The sequence below is a fragment of the Carcharodon carcharias genome, chromosome 12, assembly GCF_017639515.1.
Source record: "Carcharodon carcharias isolate sCarCar2 chromosome 12, sCarCar2.pri, whole genome shotgun sequence".
Classification (NCBI taxonomy): Eukaryota; Metazoa; Chordata; class Chondrichthyes; order Lamniformes; family Lamnidae; genus Carcharodon; species Carcharodon carcharias.
In genome coordinates, this window is record NC_054478.1 from 81,878,372 (window position 1) to 81,902,287 (window position 23,916).

A 23,916-nucleotide genomic window follows, 5' to 3' on the forward strand; every position below is an offset into this window, starting at 1 on the left:
ACTTTGTAATTGTCCACGACCATTCATGACTGGATGCGGCAGGGCTGCAAAGCTTTGGTCTGATCCATTGGTCATGGAATCGCTTAGCTCTGTCTACAGCATGCTGATTCCACAGTTTAGCATGCATTAAGTCCTGTGTTGCAGCTTCACTAGGTCAGCACCCCATTTTTAGGCATGCCTGATGCTATGCTTGGCATACTCTCCTGCACTGCACACTGAACTCCCGGCTTGAAGATAGTGGTAGGGCGAGATATATGAAGGGCCGCGGGGTTACAAATTGTGGTTGAATCCAATTCTGCTACTGTTGATAGCCCACAGTGCCTCAGTTTTGAGCTTCTAACTATCATCCATCTGTAATGGTGGCAGTGCCATGCAACAACTGTAACAATTTGTATTTATATAGCACCTTTAACATAACAAAACATCCCAAGTCGCTTCACAGGAGCATTATAAACCAAAATAAGACACCGAGCCACATGAGATTTTAGATCAGATGACCAAAAGCTTGATCGAAGAGACATGCTTTAAGTGTCTTAAAGGAGGAAAGCAAGGTAGAGGGACAGAGGAGGGGCAGGTGGTAACCCAGACCTTGCGACTTAGGCATCACCAATGGTGGAGCATTTAAAATTGGGGTTTACACAAGGGCAAAATCAAATGAGAGCAGGTATCCCAGAAGGTTGTGAGACTAGAGCAGATTAGGGTTAGAGAGGGGCAAGGTCAAGCAGGGTTAGGGGATGAGCAATCCAACAATTTAACAGAAGTCGAGAGAGGTGGTGATAAGGTAGAGCGGAGTGTCATCAATGTACACGTGACAATGCTGTGTTTTCAGATGATGTCACCAAGAGGTTGCATCATTCCAGTGTGTCCCTAGTGTGAAGACTGAGTGGTGGTTACTCCTATCAATACAACAATGGGCAGGTGCATCTGGAACAGGTAGATTGGTGAGGACGAGGTCAAATAGGATTTCCCTTCTTGTTTGCACTCTCACCACCTGCCACAGACCCTGTCTGGCAGATATGTTCCCTTCAGGACGCAGACAGTTTGGTTAGCTGTGGTGTTGCCAAACCACTCTTGTGATGCACGTTAAAGTCTGTGATTTTGCTACTCCCAGTGCTTCTTAAAAGTGGAAAAGTGCTGATTCATCAGTTGAAGTGTGGGGAAAGAGTCAGTGGTGATCAAAAAGGTTTCCTTGCCCATGTTTGACCTTGCTGGGCCATATCAGAAGCAATTCAGAGTCAACCACAGTGCTGGGGTCTGGAATCACATGCAGGCCACACCAGGTAAGAATGGCAGATTTCCTTCCCTGGAGGACATCAGTGAAGCATATGGATTTTTACAACAATTTTCATGATCACCATAGTTGAGCCTAGTTTTTTATTCCAAATTTATCAATTAAATTTAAATTCATCTAGCTTCCTTTGTGGCATTTCAGTTCATGCCTCTGCAGCATTAGTCTGGATCCTCTGGATTACTCGTCCAGTAGCATTTGCATGACACTACTATCCCCTATTGTATTTATTTCACTACTGGTTCTTCAGCCAAATACCTTTTCTATCTCCCAGCCTTTCCCACATATCATTTTATATATTTTTTCTTTTTCTTTCCAAAGCTTGTCTAATTTCCTTTCAAATGATTGCACAGCCTCAAAAGAATGGTAAAGCACAGTGTTCTAATAATCTCCAAAATGACTTTTTTTAAACTTTCCTGAATTTATAGCCTCTGCTAGTGATCTACCAACTGCAAGATCACAATACAGTTACAGATGAGTGCATCTATTCAACCCATCAAATTGTCTATTAAATGATCTAGAATATTCACTTCCACCACTGTATCGGAACATACATTGATCACCGTCTGGATCATTTCCTGATATCAGATCTAAATTTCCTGATATCAGATCTAAATTTGCAATTCACTAGTTTAAACTTGTGCCGGCCTTATTCTAAAAGTTTAAAGAAATTTTCCACATTTATATTTTTAGAATAATTTGCTTTCTTCTGTGTGTCTATAAGATCATTTCCAAAACTGAAGAGTCCAAGTTTCCCCAGTCTTTCCTTATAAATGGGAGAGTCATCAGCCTCATGGCTCTTCCTACATTGCTTCCATTGTTTGAATGCTGCCTTTATGCCATGGTAACCAGAATTCAAGGTTATGGTCATAATTGACTCAGACCTATATTCTTCTGTTTCAACTATATAGGTGAACATTTTATTGGCTTTGTTGATTTTTGCTCTACATTAGTAAATTTAGTGCTCAAAATAGTTGACCAAAATTATTTGTTTTTTTTTTATTTATCCTAGGCTATTTTAACAGTAAAGAGTACAGGTACTGCACATTCTTCCTTTGACTAATAGGTAACAAATAGGTGTTGTCCTGTTAATTTCTTATTCATTTCCACATTTTTCTCTGAATCCTCAACTTTGAGTTGAACTAAGTAGTCTATCATGAGAGATTTTGTTCAATGCCTTTTGAAAGTTCAGCTGGACTGTACCTTACACAGTCCACTTGGAATGAACTTAAACCAGCTTATATTTCAACTCTTTCTTGGACTCGAACTCAAGTTCTGTCGAAGGGTCATGAGGACTCGAAACGTCAACTCTTTTCTTCTCCGCCAATGCTGCCAGACCTGCTGAGTTTTTCCAGGTAATTCTGTTTTTGTTTTTGTTTTAAAGTCACAATGTTAAGCATGCAAGCTAAATACCTATCCAAAACTAGCAAGCTCAGATGAAATAGACAGATCAATGAACAGGCACAGATGTTAAACATTCTCAATGACTGCTTTCCCTTAGTCTTCACAAGAATAACATGAGCAATATGCCTTCCCCAGAGTTATCCCAGGCAAAACTAATGACTTTGATATAATTGAAATGGCGGTCGTACACAGGTTAAGAGTGCAATCAAGGGAGCAAGGTTACACCACATTGTTGGGCTATAGCTAACCTGGAATTATCAAATTAGGTTGGGTGTCAAAAGAGGAAATGAGTCCCATTCATCAGCAAAGATATTCCTAGCTGTGACAAAATAAAATATATAAATTCTAAGAAAATAATGGCAATTCCTGGTATTTTAAAGAAGCAATAGTTCATATGTGCAGCCTTACAGGAATCACCGAAGCATTTACGTTTCAATTTTTACGTTTCAATTTTCAACAGCAGGTTCCATTTTTTCATCCACTTCATATTTCTTTTGAGAGAGATAGGGAGAGATTCCCTGTGGTGCTTCTTACACATTATATAGCATCTAGAATGGGACTTAATTTTTTTTTTTAGTATGGTGGCTTCCAAGGCAGGAGGAAGGGAATGTTGAATAGAACTCAGTACAGCAGAAGTGCAAAATTCACCTCACTGGGGAGGGTGAAATCATTCAGAGTGCAGTATAATGGAATGAGTGGGGAGGAATAAACAAAAATTCTGCAGAAAAGAGAGGCTAATGAGGAGCAACAGTGAGCAGAACACAGACAAGCTGAGGCATTCAGCATGCATGGGTGGGTTGGTAAGACATACAGCAGAGTGCAAAGTAGGGGGAATACTAAGCAAAGCACAATGCTGTAAAAAGAGGAACTTATTTTCCCTGAGATTTAATTTCAATTCAAAAACCTCCATGTGGAGCAAAAATCGTCCCAATCAGAAAACTGTAATGCATCTCTGAGCCATCAGAAATCGACAGTAAGCCTACCCATTCATAGAATCCACATGTTCTCATTTCTAAGTTTTCACCTTGTCTTTTGAATCTTGTAAATAAAGAAGGAAGAAAGAAGCAGCTTTAAGCTACATTTTGAGAGATGCACATTAGGATGACATTAAGATATTTGCATTGCTGCACTGTAAAAATATGCAACTTAGTGATGCCTCGTTGTGTAACATGGGAGATGAAATAGAACACAGAAACAGCCTTCCAAATAAAAATATTTTAAGCCTGCAGAAGTCCAGACATTTCCCACTATAGATAACTTAATGAGCAGGTAATTTTAATAATCACAGTTGTGGCACAGCAAAAATTTGAAACACTGGTTATCTTCAAGTCATCTGGTATCGTGTTAGCAATCATGAATAGTTTTTATTCACACATTTTACTTTTCAATGCATTCCATCTGGCCCTGGTGACATTTCCAATAAACTTTGGTTCCACTATTTTTTTTGAATTAAGAAGTTACCAGAAAAAGTACACTACCATTTTTGTTTTAAACAGTGAAAACAATTGCAAAAGGGAACAGTTTTAGACCCGCTGGATAAACATTGACCTAATATGCCAGGCCTACCAAATAATGTACAAGATATCTAATGTACTAGTATCTGACAGTTCAGTGACGTTTTCTTTATGTTTAAAAAAAATAAGTTTCAGCTCACAAAGCAAAATTAAAAGCTTGCAGGGGTATGGTAAAATAGCAAAGAAAAGTCAATCAATTCACAAGTTCACAGCATGCAACTGGCCACGATCCCTCACACAGGCTACTTTCTTCACATTGGTGCAGAGTAGAGAGTTTTTCTTGAATCTAGCCCACACAATATCCAATTTCAGATTGCTTTATTCTGACAATGGATGACAAAATTGTTCCATTATTAAACACTGTAACACCACACTAATGAGTGTGTAACTTGACAGTAAAATGGAGAAAAGAAGCCAAAAAACAGCATTTGTATAGATAAAAAGAAAATCACAAAATAGACCTATTCATGTCAAAGCTATTCAAAAACAATAGATGTAAACTGTTTTTTCCTTCTTTTCTTTACTTGAAAAGACATGTTAGGAGTCAATTAAAAACAAGTGCATATGATAGGAAATGCTGTTGTCAAACTGGGATCTGTGGATACCTGGGGGTCCATGGAGATTTTCCAGGAGGATTTTGAAATAAAGTGAAAGTGTCCACCAAACAGGGCCAACCTCATGGGTGAGTGGCAGAGGTAAGAGCAGAGTACAACCCATCACATATGCAGTGCAGAGTGGGCTGGCCACCTTGTCCAAGAGGGTTAGAGAGATGTTTGCATGGGGGAGCACTACATCTGCAGCTAATCTGTACATAAACATTTGTTTTCTACAACACATTATTAAAATACTTCATATGCAGCACTTTCATGAGTATATTAATAATAATTTAGATGGAGAAAATCTGTGACCTCTAGTCCATTTGAGAACCTCTGCTATACATGAGCCCACTCCCCAATTTCAATACTACCTTCCTGAAGACCAATGAAAACGGTTTTATCAGCATTTTATTTCAAATGCAGCTACGCAAACAGAGATTTGCCTCTTTTCCAGAGACGCCATTATGTTTCAAATGTGTTATGGTGCATGTGTACAGTTGTTAACAGGTAGGTAGAGGACCCAAGCACCAGTAAAGTGCCTCAAACTATAAACTGCAGTTAAAGACAGAGAAGGCAGCAAATGATTGTTTCCACCAATACAACTTATGATAGCAAAAGATATGAAAATTTGTACCTGTATTTGAATTTGGAAGTAAAAAAAATACATTATAAAGTTATGCATCTATTCCACAGCTATTTAAAACTGTAAATGACTGATCTAAAGATTCACCCTTAAGAATTGAAAAATTATTAGGTAATTTCATCCAATGTAATCATAATAATTACAACAGCCACTGCAGTTATTTTTGGCCTCAACAGGTCATATTATGCTCATTCTGATGGTTAATTCAATACATCCCATATGTGCCCATAACAGGAATATTGCGGTAAAATTCATTCATAAATATCTTACGAATTGAATAGTACAGCCAGAAGTATTAAAAACTCTGCCACACATTGGTTGTTAGCCTCTACTGCCATCTCATTCTTTTCTTTAATGGGAACCACTTAGTCTGTAATCCATTGCCTGCTAACACACCCGTCATATCATGAACAATTTTATCCTGATTAGAAAGGACCATGCATAAGGAATGCATTTTTCCTGCATGGTTCATCCACATTTGGTGGAAACCTTAACGCTGACTAAAATCCAATAATATTCTACACACTTCAATTCAAAATAAAAGCAGAGCACTGTAGCTGGATTATCAGAAATCTATGCATCAATGCACATAATTTTGTGGCAGTTTAGGAAATGAAATGAACTTTTGACCTCTCAATTCATTTACCAGTAAACTATTGTACCATATGACCCATCAACAACAGAAGAACCAAGTGTGTAAATGTCAAAACACTGTCAGGACCGTGGCACTTTGGAAATGATGTTGTCAAGAAATGACACATAAAATGCAAAAGCCTTCCCCGTTGCTGATGTGAAATGGTAATGAACAATGATGGAGTTTTCCCTTACAAGATGCCACATTGTTCCTATCAACCACATCCTGGAAAATAAGGCTAATGATTTGCATCAGAATAACAACCACGACATCTGTAGTTATTCTCATTCATTTTTGATATCTATACACAGCACATCAGTTTTAAATGAGATGAATGCACAAACACAATACACTTACTTGGAAATATTGGCTGCATTTACTCTGATGTAAAGTGCTCAAAGACTGAACAAAATGTTGCAACATCAGAATATTATCTAGTTGCTATAATATGTACAGATTTGTGCTCCCCATTAAAGGAGCATAAAAGCAATGGATAAAGAAGCACATATTCTCTGGACGTTACCAGGGGTGAGGGGTTATAGTTATGAAGAGATTGGAGAAGTTGACACTTTCCCTGCACCCCACTCCACTACTCCCTGGCCCCAAAACAAAAAAGATTGAGAGGTGACAGAGTACCATCATTTTGCAGAAACCACAACAATTAAAAGTATATCTTTCCAACCGTGGTATTTAAAAGCAGTAATAAATTCAATTGTAAAATCAGGATATATTTTGCACCTATTGTCATTTTATTTCATATATGGGGGAGGGAGGGGTTTTGGAAAAGAGAGTATTTGGAGGGCTCTTAATTATCCTGTATGACAATAGTCTGAGCAGATAATCAAGAATTAATCCTTCTACAATTATAAAAATGGTTGCTGACATCCCCATCTTCCACCAACTCTTTGGGGAATTGATGCCAGTACTCCAGGTGGGCATGGCTTCTTTTGAAGTCTCAACCCAGCCCCACATATCCCCTAACCCAAGCCCAAATTTTTACAAATGACAGAGGACAATGGGAGCATAGACAAATCAAGATTCTACTATAGTGTAAATTAATACAATGTTCTAGAGTAAGAGATAAAAACAAAAAAACTGCGGATGCTGGAAATCCAAAACAAAAACAAAAACAGAATTACCTGGAAAAACTCAGCAGGTCTGGCAGCATCGGCGGAGAAGAAAAAAGTTGACGTTTCGAGTCCTCATGACCCTTCGACAGAATTTGAGTTCAAGTCCGAGAAAGAGTTGAAATATAAGCTGGTTTAAGGTGTGTGTGTGGGGGGGCGGAGAGAGAGAGAGAGAGAGAGAGAGAGAGGTGGAGGGGGGTTGTGGTTGTAGGGACAAACAAGCAGTGATAGAAGCAGATCATCAAAAGATGTCAACAACAATAGTACAAAAGAACAGATAGGTGTTAAAGTTAAAGTTGGTGATATTATCTAAACAAATGTGCTAATTAAGAATGGATGGGAGGGCACTCAAGGTATAGCTCTAGTGGGGATGTTTTTTTAAAAAAATAATGGAAATAGGTGGGAAAAGGAAAATCTTTATAATTTATTGGAAAAAAAAGGAAGGGGGAAACAGAAAGGGGGTGGGGATGGGGGAGGGAGCTCACGACCTAAAGTTGTTGAATTCAATATTCAGTCCGGAAGGCTGTAAAGTGCCTAGTCGGAAGATGAGGTGTTGTTCCTCCAGTTTGCGTTGGGCTTCACTGGAACAATGCAGCAAGCCAAGGACAGACATGTGGGCAAGAGAGCAGGGTGGAGTGTTAAAATGGCAAGCGACAGGGAGGTTTGGGTCATTCTTGCGGACAGACCGCAGGTGTTCTGCAAAGCGGTCGCCCAGTTTACGTTTGGTCTCTCCAATGAAGAGGAGACCACATTGGGAGCAACGAATGCAGTAGACGAAGTTGGGGGCAATGCAAGTGAAATGCTGCTTCACTTGAAAGGAGTGTTTGGGTCTTTGGACGGTGAGGAGAGAGGAAGTGAAGGGGCAGGTGTTGTATCTTTTGCGTGGGCATGGGGTGGTGCCATAGGAGGGGGTTGAGGAGTAGGAGGTGATGGAGGAGTGGACCAGGGTGTCCCGGAGGGAGCGATCCCTACGGAATGCCGATAGGGGGGGTGAAGGGAAGATGTGTTTGGTGGTGGCATCATGCTGGAGTTGGCAGAAATGGCGGAGGATGATCCTTTGAATGCGGAGGCTGGTGGGGTGATAAGTGAGGACAAGGGGGACCCTATCATGTTTCTGGGAGGGAGAAGGCGTGAGGGCGGATGCGCGGGAGATGGGCCGGACACAGTTGAGGGCCGTGTCAACGACCGTGGGGGGAAAACCTCGGTTAAGGAAGAAGGAGGACATGTCAGAGGAACTGTTTTTGAAGGTAGCATCATCGGAACAGATGCGACGGAGGTGAAGGAACTGAGAGAATGGGATGGAGTCCTTACAGGAAGCGGGGTGTGAGGAGCTGTAGTCGAGATAGCTGTGGGTGTCGGTGGGTTTGTAATGGATATTGGTGGACAGTCTATCACCAGAGATTGAGACAGAGAGGTCAAGGAAGGGAAGGGTCAGAGATGGACCACATGAAAATGATGGAGGGGTGGAGATTGGAAGCAAAATTAATAAATTTTTCCAAGTCCCGACGAGAGCATGAAGCGGCACCGAAGTAATCATTGATGTACCGGAGAAAGAGTTGTGGAAGGGGGCCGGAGTAGGACTGCAACAAGGAATGTTCCACATACCCCATAAAGAGACAGGCATAGCTGGGGCCCATGCGGGTACCCATAGCCACACCTTTTATTTGGAGGAAGTGAGAGGAGTTGAAGGAGAAATTGTTCAGCGTGAGAACAAGTTCAGCCAGACGGAGGAGAGTAGTGGTGGATGGGGATTGTTCGGGCCTCTGTTCGAGGAAGAAGCTAAGGGCCCTCAGACCATCCTGGTGGGGGATGGAGGTGGGATTGGACGTCCATGGTGAAGAGGAAGCGGTTGGGGCCAGGGAACTGGAAATTGTTGATGTGACGTAAGGTGTCAGAGGAATCACGGATGTAGGTGGGAAGGGACTGGACAAGGGGAGAGAGAAGGGAGTCAAGATAACGAGAAATGAGTTCTGTGGGGCAGGAGCAAGCCGAGACGATCAGTCTACCGGGGCATTTCTGTTTGTGGATTTTGGGTAGGAGATAGAAGCGGGCCGTCCGAGGTTGGGCGACTATCAGGTTGGAAGCTGTGGGAGGGAGATCCCCAGAGGAGATGAGGTCAGTGACAGTCCTGGAAACAATGGAAACAGTCCATTACAAACCCACCGACTCCCACAGCTATCTCGACTACAGCTCCTCACACCCCGCTTCCTGTAAGGACTCCATCCCATTCTCTAAGTTCCTTCGCCTCCGTCGCATCTGTTCCGATGATGCTACCTTCAAAAACAGTTCCTCTGACATGACCTCCTTCTTCCTTAACCGAGGTTTTCCCCCCACGGTCGTTGACACGGCCCTCAACCGTGTCCGGCCCATCTCCCGCGCATCCGCCATCACACCTTCTCCTCCCTCCCAGAAACATGATAGGGTGCCGTTGTCCTCACTTATCACCCCACCAGCCCCCGCATTCAAAGGATCATCCTCCGCCATTTCCACCAACTCCAGCATGATGCCACCACCAAACACATCTTCCCTTCACCCCCCCTATCGGCATTCCGTAGGGATCGCTCCCTCCGGGACACCCTGGTCCACTCCTCCATCACCCCCTACTCCTCAACCCCCTCCTATGGCACCACCCCATGCCCACGCAAAAGATGCAACACCTGCCCCTTCACTTCCTCTCTCCTCACCGTCCAAGGACCCAAACACTCCTTTCAAGTGAAGCAGCATTTCACTTGCATTTCCCCCAACTTCGTCTACTGCATTCGTTGCTCCCAATGTGGTCTCCTCTACATTGGAGAGATCAAACGTAAACTGGGCGATCGCTTTGCAGAACACCTGCGGTCTGTCCGCAAGAATGACCCAAACCTCCCTGTCGCTTGCCATTTTAACACTCCACCCTGCTCTCTTGCCCACATGTCTGTCCTTGGCTTGCTGCATTGTTCCAGTGAAGCCCAACGCAAACTGGAGGAACAACACCTCATCTTCCGACTAGGCACTTTACAGCCTTCCGGACTGAATATTGAATTCAACAACTTTAGGTCGTGAGCTCCCTCCCCCATCCCCACCCCCTTTCTGTTTCCCCCTTCCTTTTTTTTCCAATAAATTATAAAGATTTTCCTTTTCCCACCTATTTCCATTATTTTTTTAAAAAAACATCCCCACTAGAGCTATACCTTGAGTGCCCTCCCATCCATTCTTAATTAGCACATTTGTTTAGATAATATCACCAACTTTAACTTTAACACCTATCTGTTCTTTTGTACTATTGTTGTTGACATCTTTTGATGATCTGCTTCTATCACTGCTTGTTTGTCCCTACAACCACACCCCCCCTCCACCTCTCTCTCTCTCTCCGCCCCCCCACACACACCTTAAACCAGCTTATATTTCAACTCTTTCTTGGACTCGAACTCAAGTTCTGTCGAAGGGTCATGAGGACTCGAAACGTCAACTCTTTTCTTCTCCGCCGATGCTGCCAGACCTGCTGAGTTTTTCCAGGTAATTCTGTTTTTGTTCTAGAGTAAGACTTGGTTGCCAGTCTGATAGTAATGCCAAGGCAAAAACAAGCATGTAAGTATTGTGTCAAAACAAATCAGCACACCACATAACAAGATAACTTTGCAATCTAACATTTTTCATCATCCTGCATGAATATTGTATACTTTCATAACTACTGTGAATACCACCACAGTGGACTTGTCATACAAGTGCATTACAAAGGCTCCCCATTCCTTGCCTCTTCATTCAGATTTAACATGCATTATTGGTTTTAAGCAAGAAAAAGTGCTAAAAAAATGTACTTAAGAAGCAACTTTTACTTATTCAATAAGTGAGCGAGTACTTTGCACATGATATGTGCTCGAGATTTGAGTAAAAAATAACTTGCAAATTACTCAATTTTACCCAAAGCTAACTCTAATACCGTATAACCAATCACCATACTCCAAAAGTATGTGGATACTCAAAAGAAAAATATTTTAAACAAATCCGTGTGTACCATATGAAAATTCTCAAAACTCTGCATTTCCTGCCAATTCTATCCATTATACACATGTTTTTAATGGAAATTGCTCATGTAAACTTGCCACACTGCAGTTACACCACTGCCAGTGGAATGCTACAGTACTTCAGTTTTGTGGACCCCAGCTGATCAGCCAATTATTAACATTCTAAAACTGGCAAACATTTGCCTATTTAAAGATAAATCTATTATATAGCTTAAAAAATCCTAAGTGATCTCAAGACTCCAACAGTACTGCATATGTAGAATGCATTATAAACACATTACAAAAGTAAATCAGTGGAATAAGCAGCAAACATTATGTAACAGTCCCGTTGTATTGATCCTGAACTACTGTTACGCTGAAGTTGAGGTTACAATGGCTGTGGGTCTACCTGATTGATTTTTTTTGGCCACAATTGCTCTCCCAGCCAGCCTTTCCTGCTCCTCTGTTGCAATTCCCTACATTTCCAAGCTTAATGACCATCGACCTCCAGTGATCACAGCCTTTGTACCTTCATATTAATTCCTGACTGAAGACTTTTTAGTAAATCTTTCCCTATTCCCTACCTCCCTCCCAACTCAACGAACAGAATTTCAGAACCATCAGTAGGAAAGCCTGCAAATCTCCAGCAGCAACAACTTGTATTTATATGACATAAAAATATCAAGGTGCTTCAACAGGAGCATAAGACAACATCTGGCACTGAGCCACGCCAGGCAGATGACCAAAACCTCGATCAGAGCTAAGTTTTAAAGAAGAGTCTTAAGAGGGGAAAAAGAGAAAAGGAGAGGTTTAGGAAGTAAACTCCAGAGCTTACAGCCCAGGCAGCTGAAGACACAGCAACCAACGGTGGAGTAATTAAAATCAGTTGAACTTGCTAAGTTGATGTTGGGGGCCAGCAGTGATAAGATCCAATGGTGAATCCTAAATGAGTTGAAGTTGGTAGTGGAAAGGCTTGTTCTCATACTTGCCAGAGTGCATTTCAACCAAACTTTGCTCCCACTCCCATATGTGGACCCCTTGCTAAACATGGTCAGTACCCCAACTGTTCTCCTTTGGATCACCAAGCCAGTTGTGGCCAGCAACATTCTGCATTTACTATTGTTGCCTTTTAGTAGTTTCCAGCTTCAATTGTTGCTTTGTTTTGTAGACCTATTAAAACCTTCTATCAATGAATCTAAACACTAGGCTCTCAAGCACTCCTGAATCAGGCCGAAAACACCAAATACCACGGTAATATTCTGATGCTACTAAACCCCACAAACCACCTCCCCCCACCCTATCAATCTCAGTGTTAATTTATTACACACTCACCTCCAACCTAATACCACTTGGTGTGCATCCTAGGCTTTAAAAAGATTGAGCATGCAAAATGAAGAGAGGCAAAACAATTAAAATATGCATTCAATGGAAAGAATAAAGAAATGAACAGGGACTTAAATGCACGATTTCCTGAAGCTATTAGCTAAAACCATTCAAAAAGTCAATATAACTAGGTTTTATAAACAGGGATAGAGTACAAGAATAAAGATTTGATAATTTTATACAACATAATGTAGATTCACCAGGGCTGAGAAACAATTAAGAAAAGAGACTTGAGGTACTGGGTCTATTTCCATTGGAACAAGGAAGCCAAGAATATATGTAACAGAGGTCCTTGTAAAATTGTGAAGGGTCTTCAAAGAATCAATAAGGAAAGCCTATTTTCTCTTTAACTCTGAAGAAGAGCCAAATGGAGTCGAAATATTAACTCTGTTTCTCTCTCCACAGGTGCTGGCAGACCTGAGTGCTACCAGCATTTTCTGTTTTTATTTCAGATTTCCAGCATCCTCCGTGTTTTGCTTTTAACTATTTTCTGTTGTTGGGTAGTCAGTGATAGGGCTCATTGATTTAAAATTAAGGGAGAGCGGAAATAGGTTGGGGAAATTCTTTTACATAGTGGATCGTTGAATTACATTTATATCATGCCTTTTGCAGCCATCGCAAATAGTTTTACAGCAGCAGAATTTTTTTAAGTTTAATCACAATTGTAATGAAAGGAACATGGCAGCCAATTTGTACACAGCATGATCCCACAAACAGCAATGTGATGATCCATATAATTTATTTTAGTGATAAATGTTAGCCAAGACACCAAGGGGATCTCCCCAGCTCTTCAAAACAATGCCATGGGATTCTTTTATGTTCATATGACAGTAGATAAGGCTTCTCTTTAATGTTCCAGCCGAAAGGCAGCCAACAGTGCAGAACTCCTTCAGTGCTGCATTGGAGTGCTGGCCTGAATTTTGTGCTCAAATCTCTAGGGCAGGACTTAAACTTCCAACTTTCTGTTTCTGAGACAAAAGTGCTACCGCAGAGCCATATTTAATGTTTTGCACCATAAGGAATGGTTGTGGCACGTACCACTGGATCTTTCAAGGGAAAATTGTTTAAATAATTGAAGTAGAGGAAGATGCATGATTACGGGGAAAGCACAGAGCAGTGGAAATCTAATATTGGATTGCTCTAGCAAAGAATCATTGCAGACATGATGGGTTGAATCATCTCCTATTTGGTGTAAACATCTTTGTGACACAAATAGTCATGACCATGAATTTAATATTTTTACTGAAACCAATACACAAAAAAAATACAAATATTTCAAATTTTATAGGAACTTTACTGTTGTATTCCTATGACAAGGAAAGAAACCCACCATTTTATATTTAAAAACTTTATCCTTATTGCTATTTATTTTTAAAACCTTTTTCAGCTGAACAAGAAAATTAAGTTGGCAGCAAGCCACCTGATCACAGGGTTAGCTCTCTGTCTGGGAGCTATCCCCAGGAGTTAAGGACAAAATAATTCTTTTCTCAGTTTCTGGAATGTCACACCTCATTATGCCTAGACAGCCACAAACAGTCTCACACGACACCTGGGACTGTTCAGGAGAATTTCAAAGGGAACTACAGGGATATTATTTGCACTTGATAAGCCAAACGCTTGCTAGCAAAGTTGGTGGGTCTGCTAAGCCAATGGCTTCCCAAACTCCAGATCCTCAAAGAGATAAAAACAAAAAACTGCGGATGCTGGAAATCCAAAACAGAATTACCTGGAAAAACTCAGCAGGTCTGGCAGCATCGGTGGAGAAGAAAAGAATTGACGTTTCGAGTCCTCATGACCCTTCAACAGAACTAGGCCTAGTTTTAACATCCACTGAACAGAACGCCCAGAAGCCAGGCTGGGTAGGCAGTTTCAACTCCACAAAGCCTACTTGATTCCAAAAGTCTCTGAACAATGCTTGCAAGTGGTCTAAACACGGAAAAGCCTATCGTACAGCAGCATCATTCATTTCACCAGCCAGAAACACACTGGAACAGAATCCCACCACGAAGGAAACATTCTCTGGACTCTGGAACTCACATGAACTAATATTCATTTTTCTGTGGTCTTTGGACTTCTTTTGTCTATCCCCCTTTTATTATGTGAATTTGTGGAGTTGGAAGTGGTAACCACTCCTTTTTCCGGGTTTTGAATGTGTAAAATAAACTAACCTTCTGAGTTAATCCTAACTCCAGTTTGCTGTGGACTATTACTAAAATTGGATCACAAAAACGACGGATTAGGAAAACATGCCACAGCCTATTCTTTTAAAAACTAATTCAAAACATTTTCTGCCTACAGACAGGTGGTAAACAGAAATCAGTGCAGTTTGAGCTGTCCCTCTCCTGTCTGTAACATTACGAAACATATTTAATGCCTGAGCAGCTTCCTCTAACTTCTTTCCAAATCTGTTCAATGGTCAATTGCACCCGTCTGTTCGTCCCACATGCATAATAGTGTAGTCAGTAGATTACCATGAGCCATTGCCATCAGACAGATATTACAATCTTCAATAGAAAAAATTTAAAAATTGAGCAATTGACCAGGAATTTGACGATCAATAATATTATGGGCCATTTATTTGGTTGCCTTTTAAAATTGGTCGCTACGGCTGTTCAATCCCCTTTTGTTTTGTCTTTTTTTTTAATTTGATGATTGGTGGTTTTAATTTCTACTTGCCACTTGTTAGTTGATGTGCTCCCCATCTGTTAGATGTAATTCCTTGCTTCTTTATGAATTTTCAGACTATCAAGTGCCAATCAAGTTGCCAACTGCAACTAACAGTGTGATGTAAGTGTCATTCTTCATGTACGAGTTCTGTAAGTGTCCACAAGTTTTGAAGTAAGTGGCAGGAATTGGGGGCGTGAATAACATGTTAAAAGATATGTTCTAACAAAGGGGTTGACAACCTTTATGTACCTGAAGAGCTTTTTTTAAAACACAAATGCCTAAAATAAAAACTATTGGACAATGCAAGATGAAAAATAATCAAAAAATGAAGTAAAGCCATCAGCATACCTTAAGAGACAAATATTGTTTAATCGGGAATCCAAGGAACATTAATGCTGTAAAAGTCATTTGCTGTAAATTCTCTCTGATACTTAAGAGTGACCACAGTTACTACTGAAATTCATGCAATTTCAATCTTGTATATAGGTCAGTCTACATTCCAAGAATAGATAAAAATAAATATTTTTATTTTCAGAGCTGAATCTTGATGCCACCTAAATCTTAAAACTTGCCTTTAGCTTTATCAACTTTTTTCCTGGAGAATCATAAAAGCACGGTTTCTTTCATGTGGAATTAAGACAAATTTTCTGCTAATTGATTCTTGTAATAAAAAAATTATCCCCCCCCCAACCAATTGTCATCCTAGCAGTGATCAGCTAAGAGCACAGGTCATAAATCACACTAGGGACTATGAAACTCAGTGCCTCAAATGTTGCACTTAGTAACTAGGCTTATCAGGTGAAGCACTACACTGGGTTTTACATAATCTTTAGCTAGTTCTTTCTAACATCTCATCGCAGCTAAACTTAGTCACTAAAATAACTAGAGTTCCTCAACTGTTCATGTACACACACCAGGAACTACTAAAACAAAAAGTGTTTGATGGCTGTATATTCTGTACAAAATAATCTGCCCCAATATGCTCTAAGTTTAATACAACTTAGAACATATACAATTTTACGATATATCCTTCCCTCATATTGGCCAACATGCATTTTTCCTTCCTGTTTAAAAACACGTTCTTGGGCTGTGGGGACAATTGGCAAGGCAGTATTTATTGATTATCCCTAATTACAATGGAGGGATTAAGAGTTAGTCAAATAGTGTGGGCTTGAAGTCATGTGGATGTCAGTCCTCCACTTCCCTCTCTCTCTCTCCGCACCACCACCACCACCACCACCACCACCACCACCCCCCCCCCACCCCCCCCCCCACATATACCTTAAACCGGCTTATATTTCAACTCTTTCTTGGACTCGAACTCAAGTTCTGTCGAAGGATCATAAGGACTCGAAACGTCAACTCTTTTCTTCTCCGCCGATGCTGCCAGACCTGCTGAGTTTTTCCAGGTAATTCTGTTTTTGTTAAGGGAGGTTACTTCTCTGAACGAGCTTCCTTGGCCATTTTCTGGGGCTGGCAAATTTAACAACTCTTCAATTGCACAACTTATTAGGATAAATCTGGATTGTCATCTTTTTTGCAAGTTCAGTACCATAATCACTAGACTGTCCTTCCCTTCCCTTGTCACTCAAGTATGGACAGCTCACCAGGAGGACCATTGTCTTTCAGGGGTGTCAATACACAAGTACACCCAGTAACCAATCCAAAGTACCCCCAGCCCCAGGAAACTTGCTACTGTATTCTGCTAGTACCATTTTTATTACTCAATAGATGGCACCAGGTCATGAACCCAGGTCAGTCCAAAGTGAAGTCACCTATCAAGGAAAAGAACACTGTCTCCTGCCAACGCAAGATGGCTGTCAATACCTGTCTGAGCACGCACATCTGTCCACACATGTGCAGAAACCAGTGACATCATTCCAGGAGACACAGTGCCATCAAAAATCTGACTGTGTTATGAGCTTCCTCGCAGTGGTTCCATCAGGGGCAAAAACAAAACTGTGACATTTCACAATAAGCATTTTTGCAGGTTTTTTTTTAAAAATTAGTCTGTGTCAGCTCTCCAGTTGCCTGACATAATTTTCCAAAAATTAGTGTGGCATTTGAGTAGCCAATTGATTTCTCAGATCTACATTACTTGAAATTAGCAAAACACAAATAAAAATAAAAACTGAGTGCAACACTGAAAGATTAACAACGAAACAAGGGAAAAGGGTAAAATATAGAAAAATATAACCTATATGACCACGAAAGAGCCTTGCTGCACATTGCCCCTGTAAAGATGGAGGCCTCTAACCTGGGCCTACCATCAGCATACAACGTAGCAAACAAAGCCATAAAAGTAACCACTCAAGGACCTGCACAAGTAGTCAGCATAACATTCATCAAGTTACTGAGGGGGAAAGCAGAGATGCAAGCCATCAGTTTCCATGGGCATTGGAATAAATTCTTTTAGAAAAATATCCTCAATTCTACAAGACATGCTGTTATAAATGATTTATAAGTAATCACCTCCAAGGAAATGCCTCAGAACATTTTGTGACGAAAGAAAATTAACAAGTTATTAAAATAACTGGTAAACAAATGACTGTTTACAGGTACCCTCTACGAAAAAGAAGTTTTCTACCAAGTAATTCTTTATGTATGCTTCCAGTCAAAAAAATACATGCGCTTTTCAACTGATGGCCCTGATTCACACTATTGTATAATTCCAAACAAGATATTTTCTGATGCCTCAGCTCAGTGCTATTTTTGACTTATGAATGGACAGGACAAACTCTAGGCAATTTTTACACCTCGAATATATATTACTAATGTAGTTGATCTATTGTAGCACTGCGTAAGTCAGGCAGAAAATAGCTTCTCTTCTAATATCTGTCTCTGCCCTTAACTTCTTTTGTTCTTCCCGCTGTCGTCTTCCACTTCTTTCCAGCAGCCTATATTTGGGGAAGGTGAGAGTTGGGTACTGCTGATTAATTGTGACGTTCAACAGTTCCATTCCCATTCCCCTCATCATCTGCTACCCTTTTACCTCCATTCTCCTTTTGACTATTCATTGCCACTTGTATCACTACCTCTACCACTTTAAATTATCCACTAAACCTCTTTACATGTCCTTTCCCATTCTAATACAACAAAAACTTTCCATCCACTCTCACTTGCTCCTCCTATGCCACCTGCCCATGAAGTTTCCCTTTTGTCTTTTTCCCTCAGAACCTTTGTTTTGATTTCGAAATTCATATTTAAAGAAAAATCACATTTCTATGACTAAGTTAGAGCATTCTCTTATTCATGGGGTTACAGGGTTATAATAACAGTAATGAATGACAGGCAATACACACAGCATTTCCAACTTTAGTAATTTTGTTAACTATGCCATATTTGCACTATTAATATGACTGACTCAGAGATAGAAGAGAGACACATTTCCCTCTTTCTGCCTTCAATCCCAGTGAATAATGTGCAATAATATAGTACAAAGATCAATAAATGGTTAATAAACTGCATTGAATGGCAACATTATACAATGCAACATTAATTTTGCAGTTTTACTTTAATTATAAATATATAAATAAAGTCTTAATGTCCGGACCAGAAGACAGGAAGGGCATGTCAACCTGGTTACTTCAAAAAAATTTTAAATGGACAAAGGCTTTACCCTGACTAGCCATGATGCATATCAGAGGAATTTCTAGCCTTCAGAAACCAGCAGGGACTTTGTTATCTTTAAAAGAGATGCAAATACCTGACTGCAAAAAAAATCAAATTACAAAAGAAATGCACTAACTTCTTTCTACATTTCTAAGGCAGAGCTGGCCAAAAGAGACAGCTTGTTTGTTAGTGCAAAAAGGACCCTGACTCCTCTATTAAAACACACGATTCCAGACCGGAGATAATACATCCTTTGTCCAACACCCGGGAGAAGAAGTGGGAGGTATGCCTTATGACCTCCTCCAAACTGCTAGAACCTGTAATATTGCAGTGTGGAGCTGAACCCAGTCAGTTTACCACTTTACCATCTAACAGATAGCATCAGAAAGAGCTTTGTCCAGGTAAATTACCTGGCCCTCATCTACACAGTGTACTACTGGAATGTTGGAACTCCTGTATCGGTGTCTATAAAACTTATTCCTTTCTACGTGCCTTCTTCCAACATGGAAGTCCTCGCTTCTGGAAAGTCGGATCACCCTGCAAGTTCAGCCTGGTAACATCTGAATGAATATGCCACTGGACTCAACTCTGGGCTCACATGAAACCATAATTCTTATTCTTGTTGTGGTCTTGCCCTGCACCCCTTTCTTTCTCTTATCCCTCTTTTATTGTCTGAGTGCAAAAAAGAGACAGATGTTGCAAAACCCCTTTCCCACGTTTGTGTGTGTGTAAAATAAATCAACCCTCTTATTTTATCTTATCTCGAGTTTGCTGTAGGGTTATTAATGGAGGATTGGACAACTCCAAAATTGAAAGGTTGGGAAAAATACACCACTTAAAAAGGGGGAAATCAAAAATCAAAAACATCTTACAGACAGGTAGTGAGAGGAGAAATCAGGGCTGTTTAAATTAATCCCCCACCTGTCAGTAACACTTAAGCATACATTACTCTACTGTATTGGATTACCAGTATAAGCCATTTTAAATAGGCAACACCAAATTATAATTACAAAATATGCAATCCAATTCAGAAATTTAAGCATCAACAATTTGATTTTGGAGAATAAATACATTTTTCAAGTCATCTAGAAACTTTCTAAACATATTTTTTAATCTTAATAGAAGACCTCTTCTATCTCGTTCACATTAAATGATAACCATCATTATGCAAGCCAATGTGCAAACTGCTGCTCTTTGCTTAACCAAAGCAGTGTAATGCCAGCAGTGTAATTCAGATCTACCAGCTCTAATCACATTAGGCAGGTACTGATCTCAAAATATTAGTAGCTTAACACAAACATAAATATGTCTCTAGTTTTTTTTACATTAATGCAACACACAAGCTGGTATGCAAAGTTTAATAACTTACCCTACATTTGGCAATCCAACAATGCCAACCTTCAACGACGTTCCAAATCGTCCAATAATAGGTGGTAACTTGGGTTCACAATCTCCCTTTTTTGGAGGCATGTTCTGAAACACAAACTATCAAATTAATAGCTACACTATAAATACTTAAAGATTAGACACTACAATCCCTTGGTAAATTAAGAAATGCGAATTTCTTTCCACTTGTACAAACTGAGCAGCCTCCAAAAGGAAGCACTTACGCTATTTATAACCACATCACAACTGACAACTAGTAGGGCTCAGTCATGCCCTTTTTAAGAGAGCGTCTCTGTTCGTTCAGCCCTCGCACTGCTGCTGCTTTGATCCTTATTTCTGATCAGAAGCTTTCTGGAGGCGGGTGGGAGCGCAGGCCTGAGTCACCATAGCCAAAAGAGAAGGCCCGAACAGCAGTTTTAATAAAAACAAGCGCCTTCAAGGTGACACAGCCATGTTAGGGCGTAGATAAGGCATAAAAGCAGCACAGTGTGGTCTTCACCTGATAAAATCGCGATTCCTGTACACAGGATAAGTGAGATAATTATACAGCCCAAAAACAGCAATTCCTGACGCTCCACGCGCCGAGCAGCCAGAGGGGGAGGGGTACCAGGAACCTGGAGCATGCGCAAGAAGAACCCACTCATTGGCTGACATCAGGCCAATTAAAGTGCAGGCGAAAGTAACTTGCTCGTGAAAAAAGAGGAAACTAGTGAGAAAGTGTAAGAATGGGCGAGGAGAGAAAAATAGATGCTATAGTGAGGAAATAGGAAAAAGTACTCACACTGATGGGACAGTGGATAAACTACCAAAAACTCATCATTGATCTTCAGTTAATTCTTTGGATCACTACAGCTTACATAAAACACTGGTTTGGCCTTAGCTGGAGTACTGTCAACAGTTCTGGACACTAGACCTTAGGAAGGATGTGCAGGCTTTAGAGGGTCTGCAAGAGAAATTCACCAGAATTTCTCACTCTTCTGCTCTCACCCCTTCCCCTCCCACCCAGAACCATGCTAGGGTTCCCCTTGTCCTCACCTTCCATTCCGCCAGCCTATTCAAGGGATCATCCTCCGCTAGCTCCAGTGTGATGCCACCACCAAAAACATCTTCCCCTGTCCTCCCATTTCAGCATTCCAAAGGGACCATTCCCTCCATGACACCCTAGTCCATTCCTCAGTCACACCTGCCAGCTTTCCCTTCCCCATGGCACCTTTCCGTGCAAGCACAGGAAATGCAACACTTCTCTTTTCACCTCCTCCCTTCTCATCACCCAAGGCCCCAAACACTCTTTCCAAATGAAACTTGTACTTCTTTCAATCTAGTATACTGTATGCGCTGTTCATGATCCAGTCTCCTCTACATTGGGGAAACCAAACACAGAATGGATGGCAGCTTTACAGAACACCTCAGTTCAGTCCACAAGCATAACCCCAAGCTTCCAGTTGCTTGTCATTTTAATTCTCCACATTTCTCCCACTCTGACCTTTCTGTCCATGGCCTGCCACAGTGTTCCAGTGAAGCTCAATGCAAGCTTGAGGAACAGCACTTGGCACAGTACAGCCTTCTGGACTCAACATCAAGTTCAAAACTTTAGATCATAACCTCTGTCTTCATTTTGTTCTGTATGTTTTTTCTTTTTTGTTTGTTTTACTGGGTTTGCCTTGTCTTGTTTTTTTTTAATCCCTTCATGGTTTCCCTTCAAGATAAAGAAGAAAAAATGTGTTAATGACAGATGTCAGGTAGAAAATACAATTGAGAGCCAGCCTGAATACAGAGGTTCAGAGGGGAGGTGAAAAAGCAAATAAAAGAAGCAAAGAGGGAGAATGAAATAAGACTGGCAGACAACATAAAAATGATTCCCAACATCTTTTTTGACATATAAATAGTAAAAGTGTGGTAAAAGTAGGAGTAGGACCAATTAGGGACCAAAAAGGGAATTTATGCACAGAGACAAAGGGCACAGCTAAGGCTGAAATGAATACTTTGCACCTGTCTTTACCAAGGAAGAAGATATTACCCAGGCATGGTGAAGGAGGAGGTAATTCAGACTCTACAAGGGTTTAAAATTGATAAGGGGGTGGTATTAGATAGGTTGTCTGTAGTGAAAGTGGATAAGGCATCAGGGCAGGATGAGATGCATCCAAGGATAATGAGGGAATTGAGAGTGGAAATAGTGGAGCATTGGCCACAATTTTCCAGTCTTCCCTAGACTCAGGGGACTGGAGAATTGCAAATGATGTATTGGGTGTAAAGATAAGCCCAACAACTACAGGCCATTCAGTTTAAGTTCGGTGGTGGGAAAGTTCTAGAAACAATAATATGGGACAAAATTAATAGCCACATGGACAATTGTGTGTTAATTAGGGAAAACCAGCATGGATTTCTCAAGGGAAAATCATGTTTAATTAATTTGCTGGAGTTTTTTGAAGAGGTAACAGAGAGGGTTGATGAGACCACTGTTGTTGATATGGTGTACTTGAACTTCCAAAAGGCATTTGACACAATGCCGCACAACAGGTTTGTGAGCAAAGTTATAGATCATGGAATAAGAGGGACAGTGGTAACATGAATATGAGATTGGCTGAGCAACAGAAAACAGACAGCAGTGGTTAATGTATGTTTTTCAGGCTGGAAGAAGGTTTGTAGTGGAGTTCCCCAGGGGTTAATGTTGGCTCCCTTGCTTTTCCTGATATATGTTAATGACCTAGACCTTGATGTACAGGGCACAATTTCAAAATTTGTGGATGATACAAAACTTGGAAGCATTGTGAACTGTGAGGACAATAGTGTAGAACTTCAAAAGGACACAGTCAAGTTGGTGGAATGGGCGGACGGGTGGCAGATTAAGTTCAATGTAGAGAAATGTGAAATGATTCATTTTGGTAGGAAGAACATGGAGAACAATATTAAATAAAGGCTACAACTCTAAAGGGGGTGCAGAAGTAGAAGGACCTGGGTGTATATGTGTATAAGTCATTGAAGGTGGCAGGACAGGTTGAGAGAGCGATTAATAAAGTATATAGTATCCTAGGCTTTGTTAATAGGGACATAGAGTACAAGAGCAAAGACGTCATGTTGAGCTTGTATAAGACACTAGTTTGGCCTCAGCTGGAGTATTGCATCCAGTTCTTGGCACTGAACTTTAGGAAGGAGAGTGCAGAAAAGATTCATGAGAATGGTTCCAGGGATGAGGAACTTCAATTATGAAGATAGTTTTAGGAAGTTGGGTTTGTTTTCTTTGGAGAAAAGAAGACTGAAAGGAGATTTGATAAAGGTATTCAAAATCATGAGGAGTCTGGACAGAGTAGTAAGGGAGAAACTGTTCCCACTCATGAAAGGATTGATAACGAGAAGGCACAGATTTAAAGTAATTGGCAAAGGAAGCAAAAGCATATGAGAAAAAAATTTTCACACAGCAAGTGGTTAAGGTCTAAAATGTATTGCCTGAGAGTGTGGTGAAGGTGGGTTCAATCAAAGCATTCAAAAGGGAATTAGACTGTTAACTGAAAAGGAAGAATGTGCAGGGAGAAGTGAGTTGCTCATTCTGGAAGCTGGTGCAGACATGATGGGCTGAATAGCGTTCTTCTGCGCTGTAACAATCTGTGATTCTGTGCTATTCAATTAGACACAGCTGTAGATCCATAATGCAAAAAAACTGGAAGTATGTTTAAAATATTTT

General features: G+C 40.7%; 1 protein-coding gene across 3 annotated transcripts in view; it reads right to left on the reverse strand.

Annotated features, from left to right (window-relative positions):
- Window positions 1–20,851, reverse strand: part of ola1 (Obg-like ATPase 1) — a 200,616-nt gene extending 179,765 nt beyond the window's left edge. For 2 of the 3 annotated variants that reach the window (XM_041201409.1, XM_041201408.1), the window contains exons 1-2: window positions 20,737–20,851; window positions 20,221–20,324 (exon numbers count right to left, since the gene is read on the reverse strand). In XM_041201409.1, coding sequence (XP_041057343.1) covers window positions 20,221–20,321 — 101 coding nt within the window. In that variant the 5' untranslated portion in view covers window positions 20,322–20,324; window positions 20,737–20,851. Of the gene's footprint in view, window positions 1–20,220; window positions 20,325–20,736 lie in introns of those variants that run through there. The other variant, XM_041201410.1, reaches the window with a different exon arrangement.
- Between the last annotated feature and the right edge of the window lie 3,065 nt (window positions 20,852–23,916).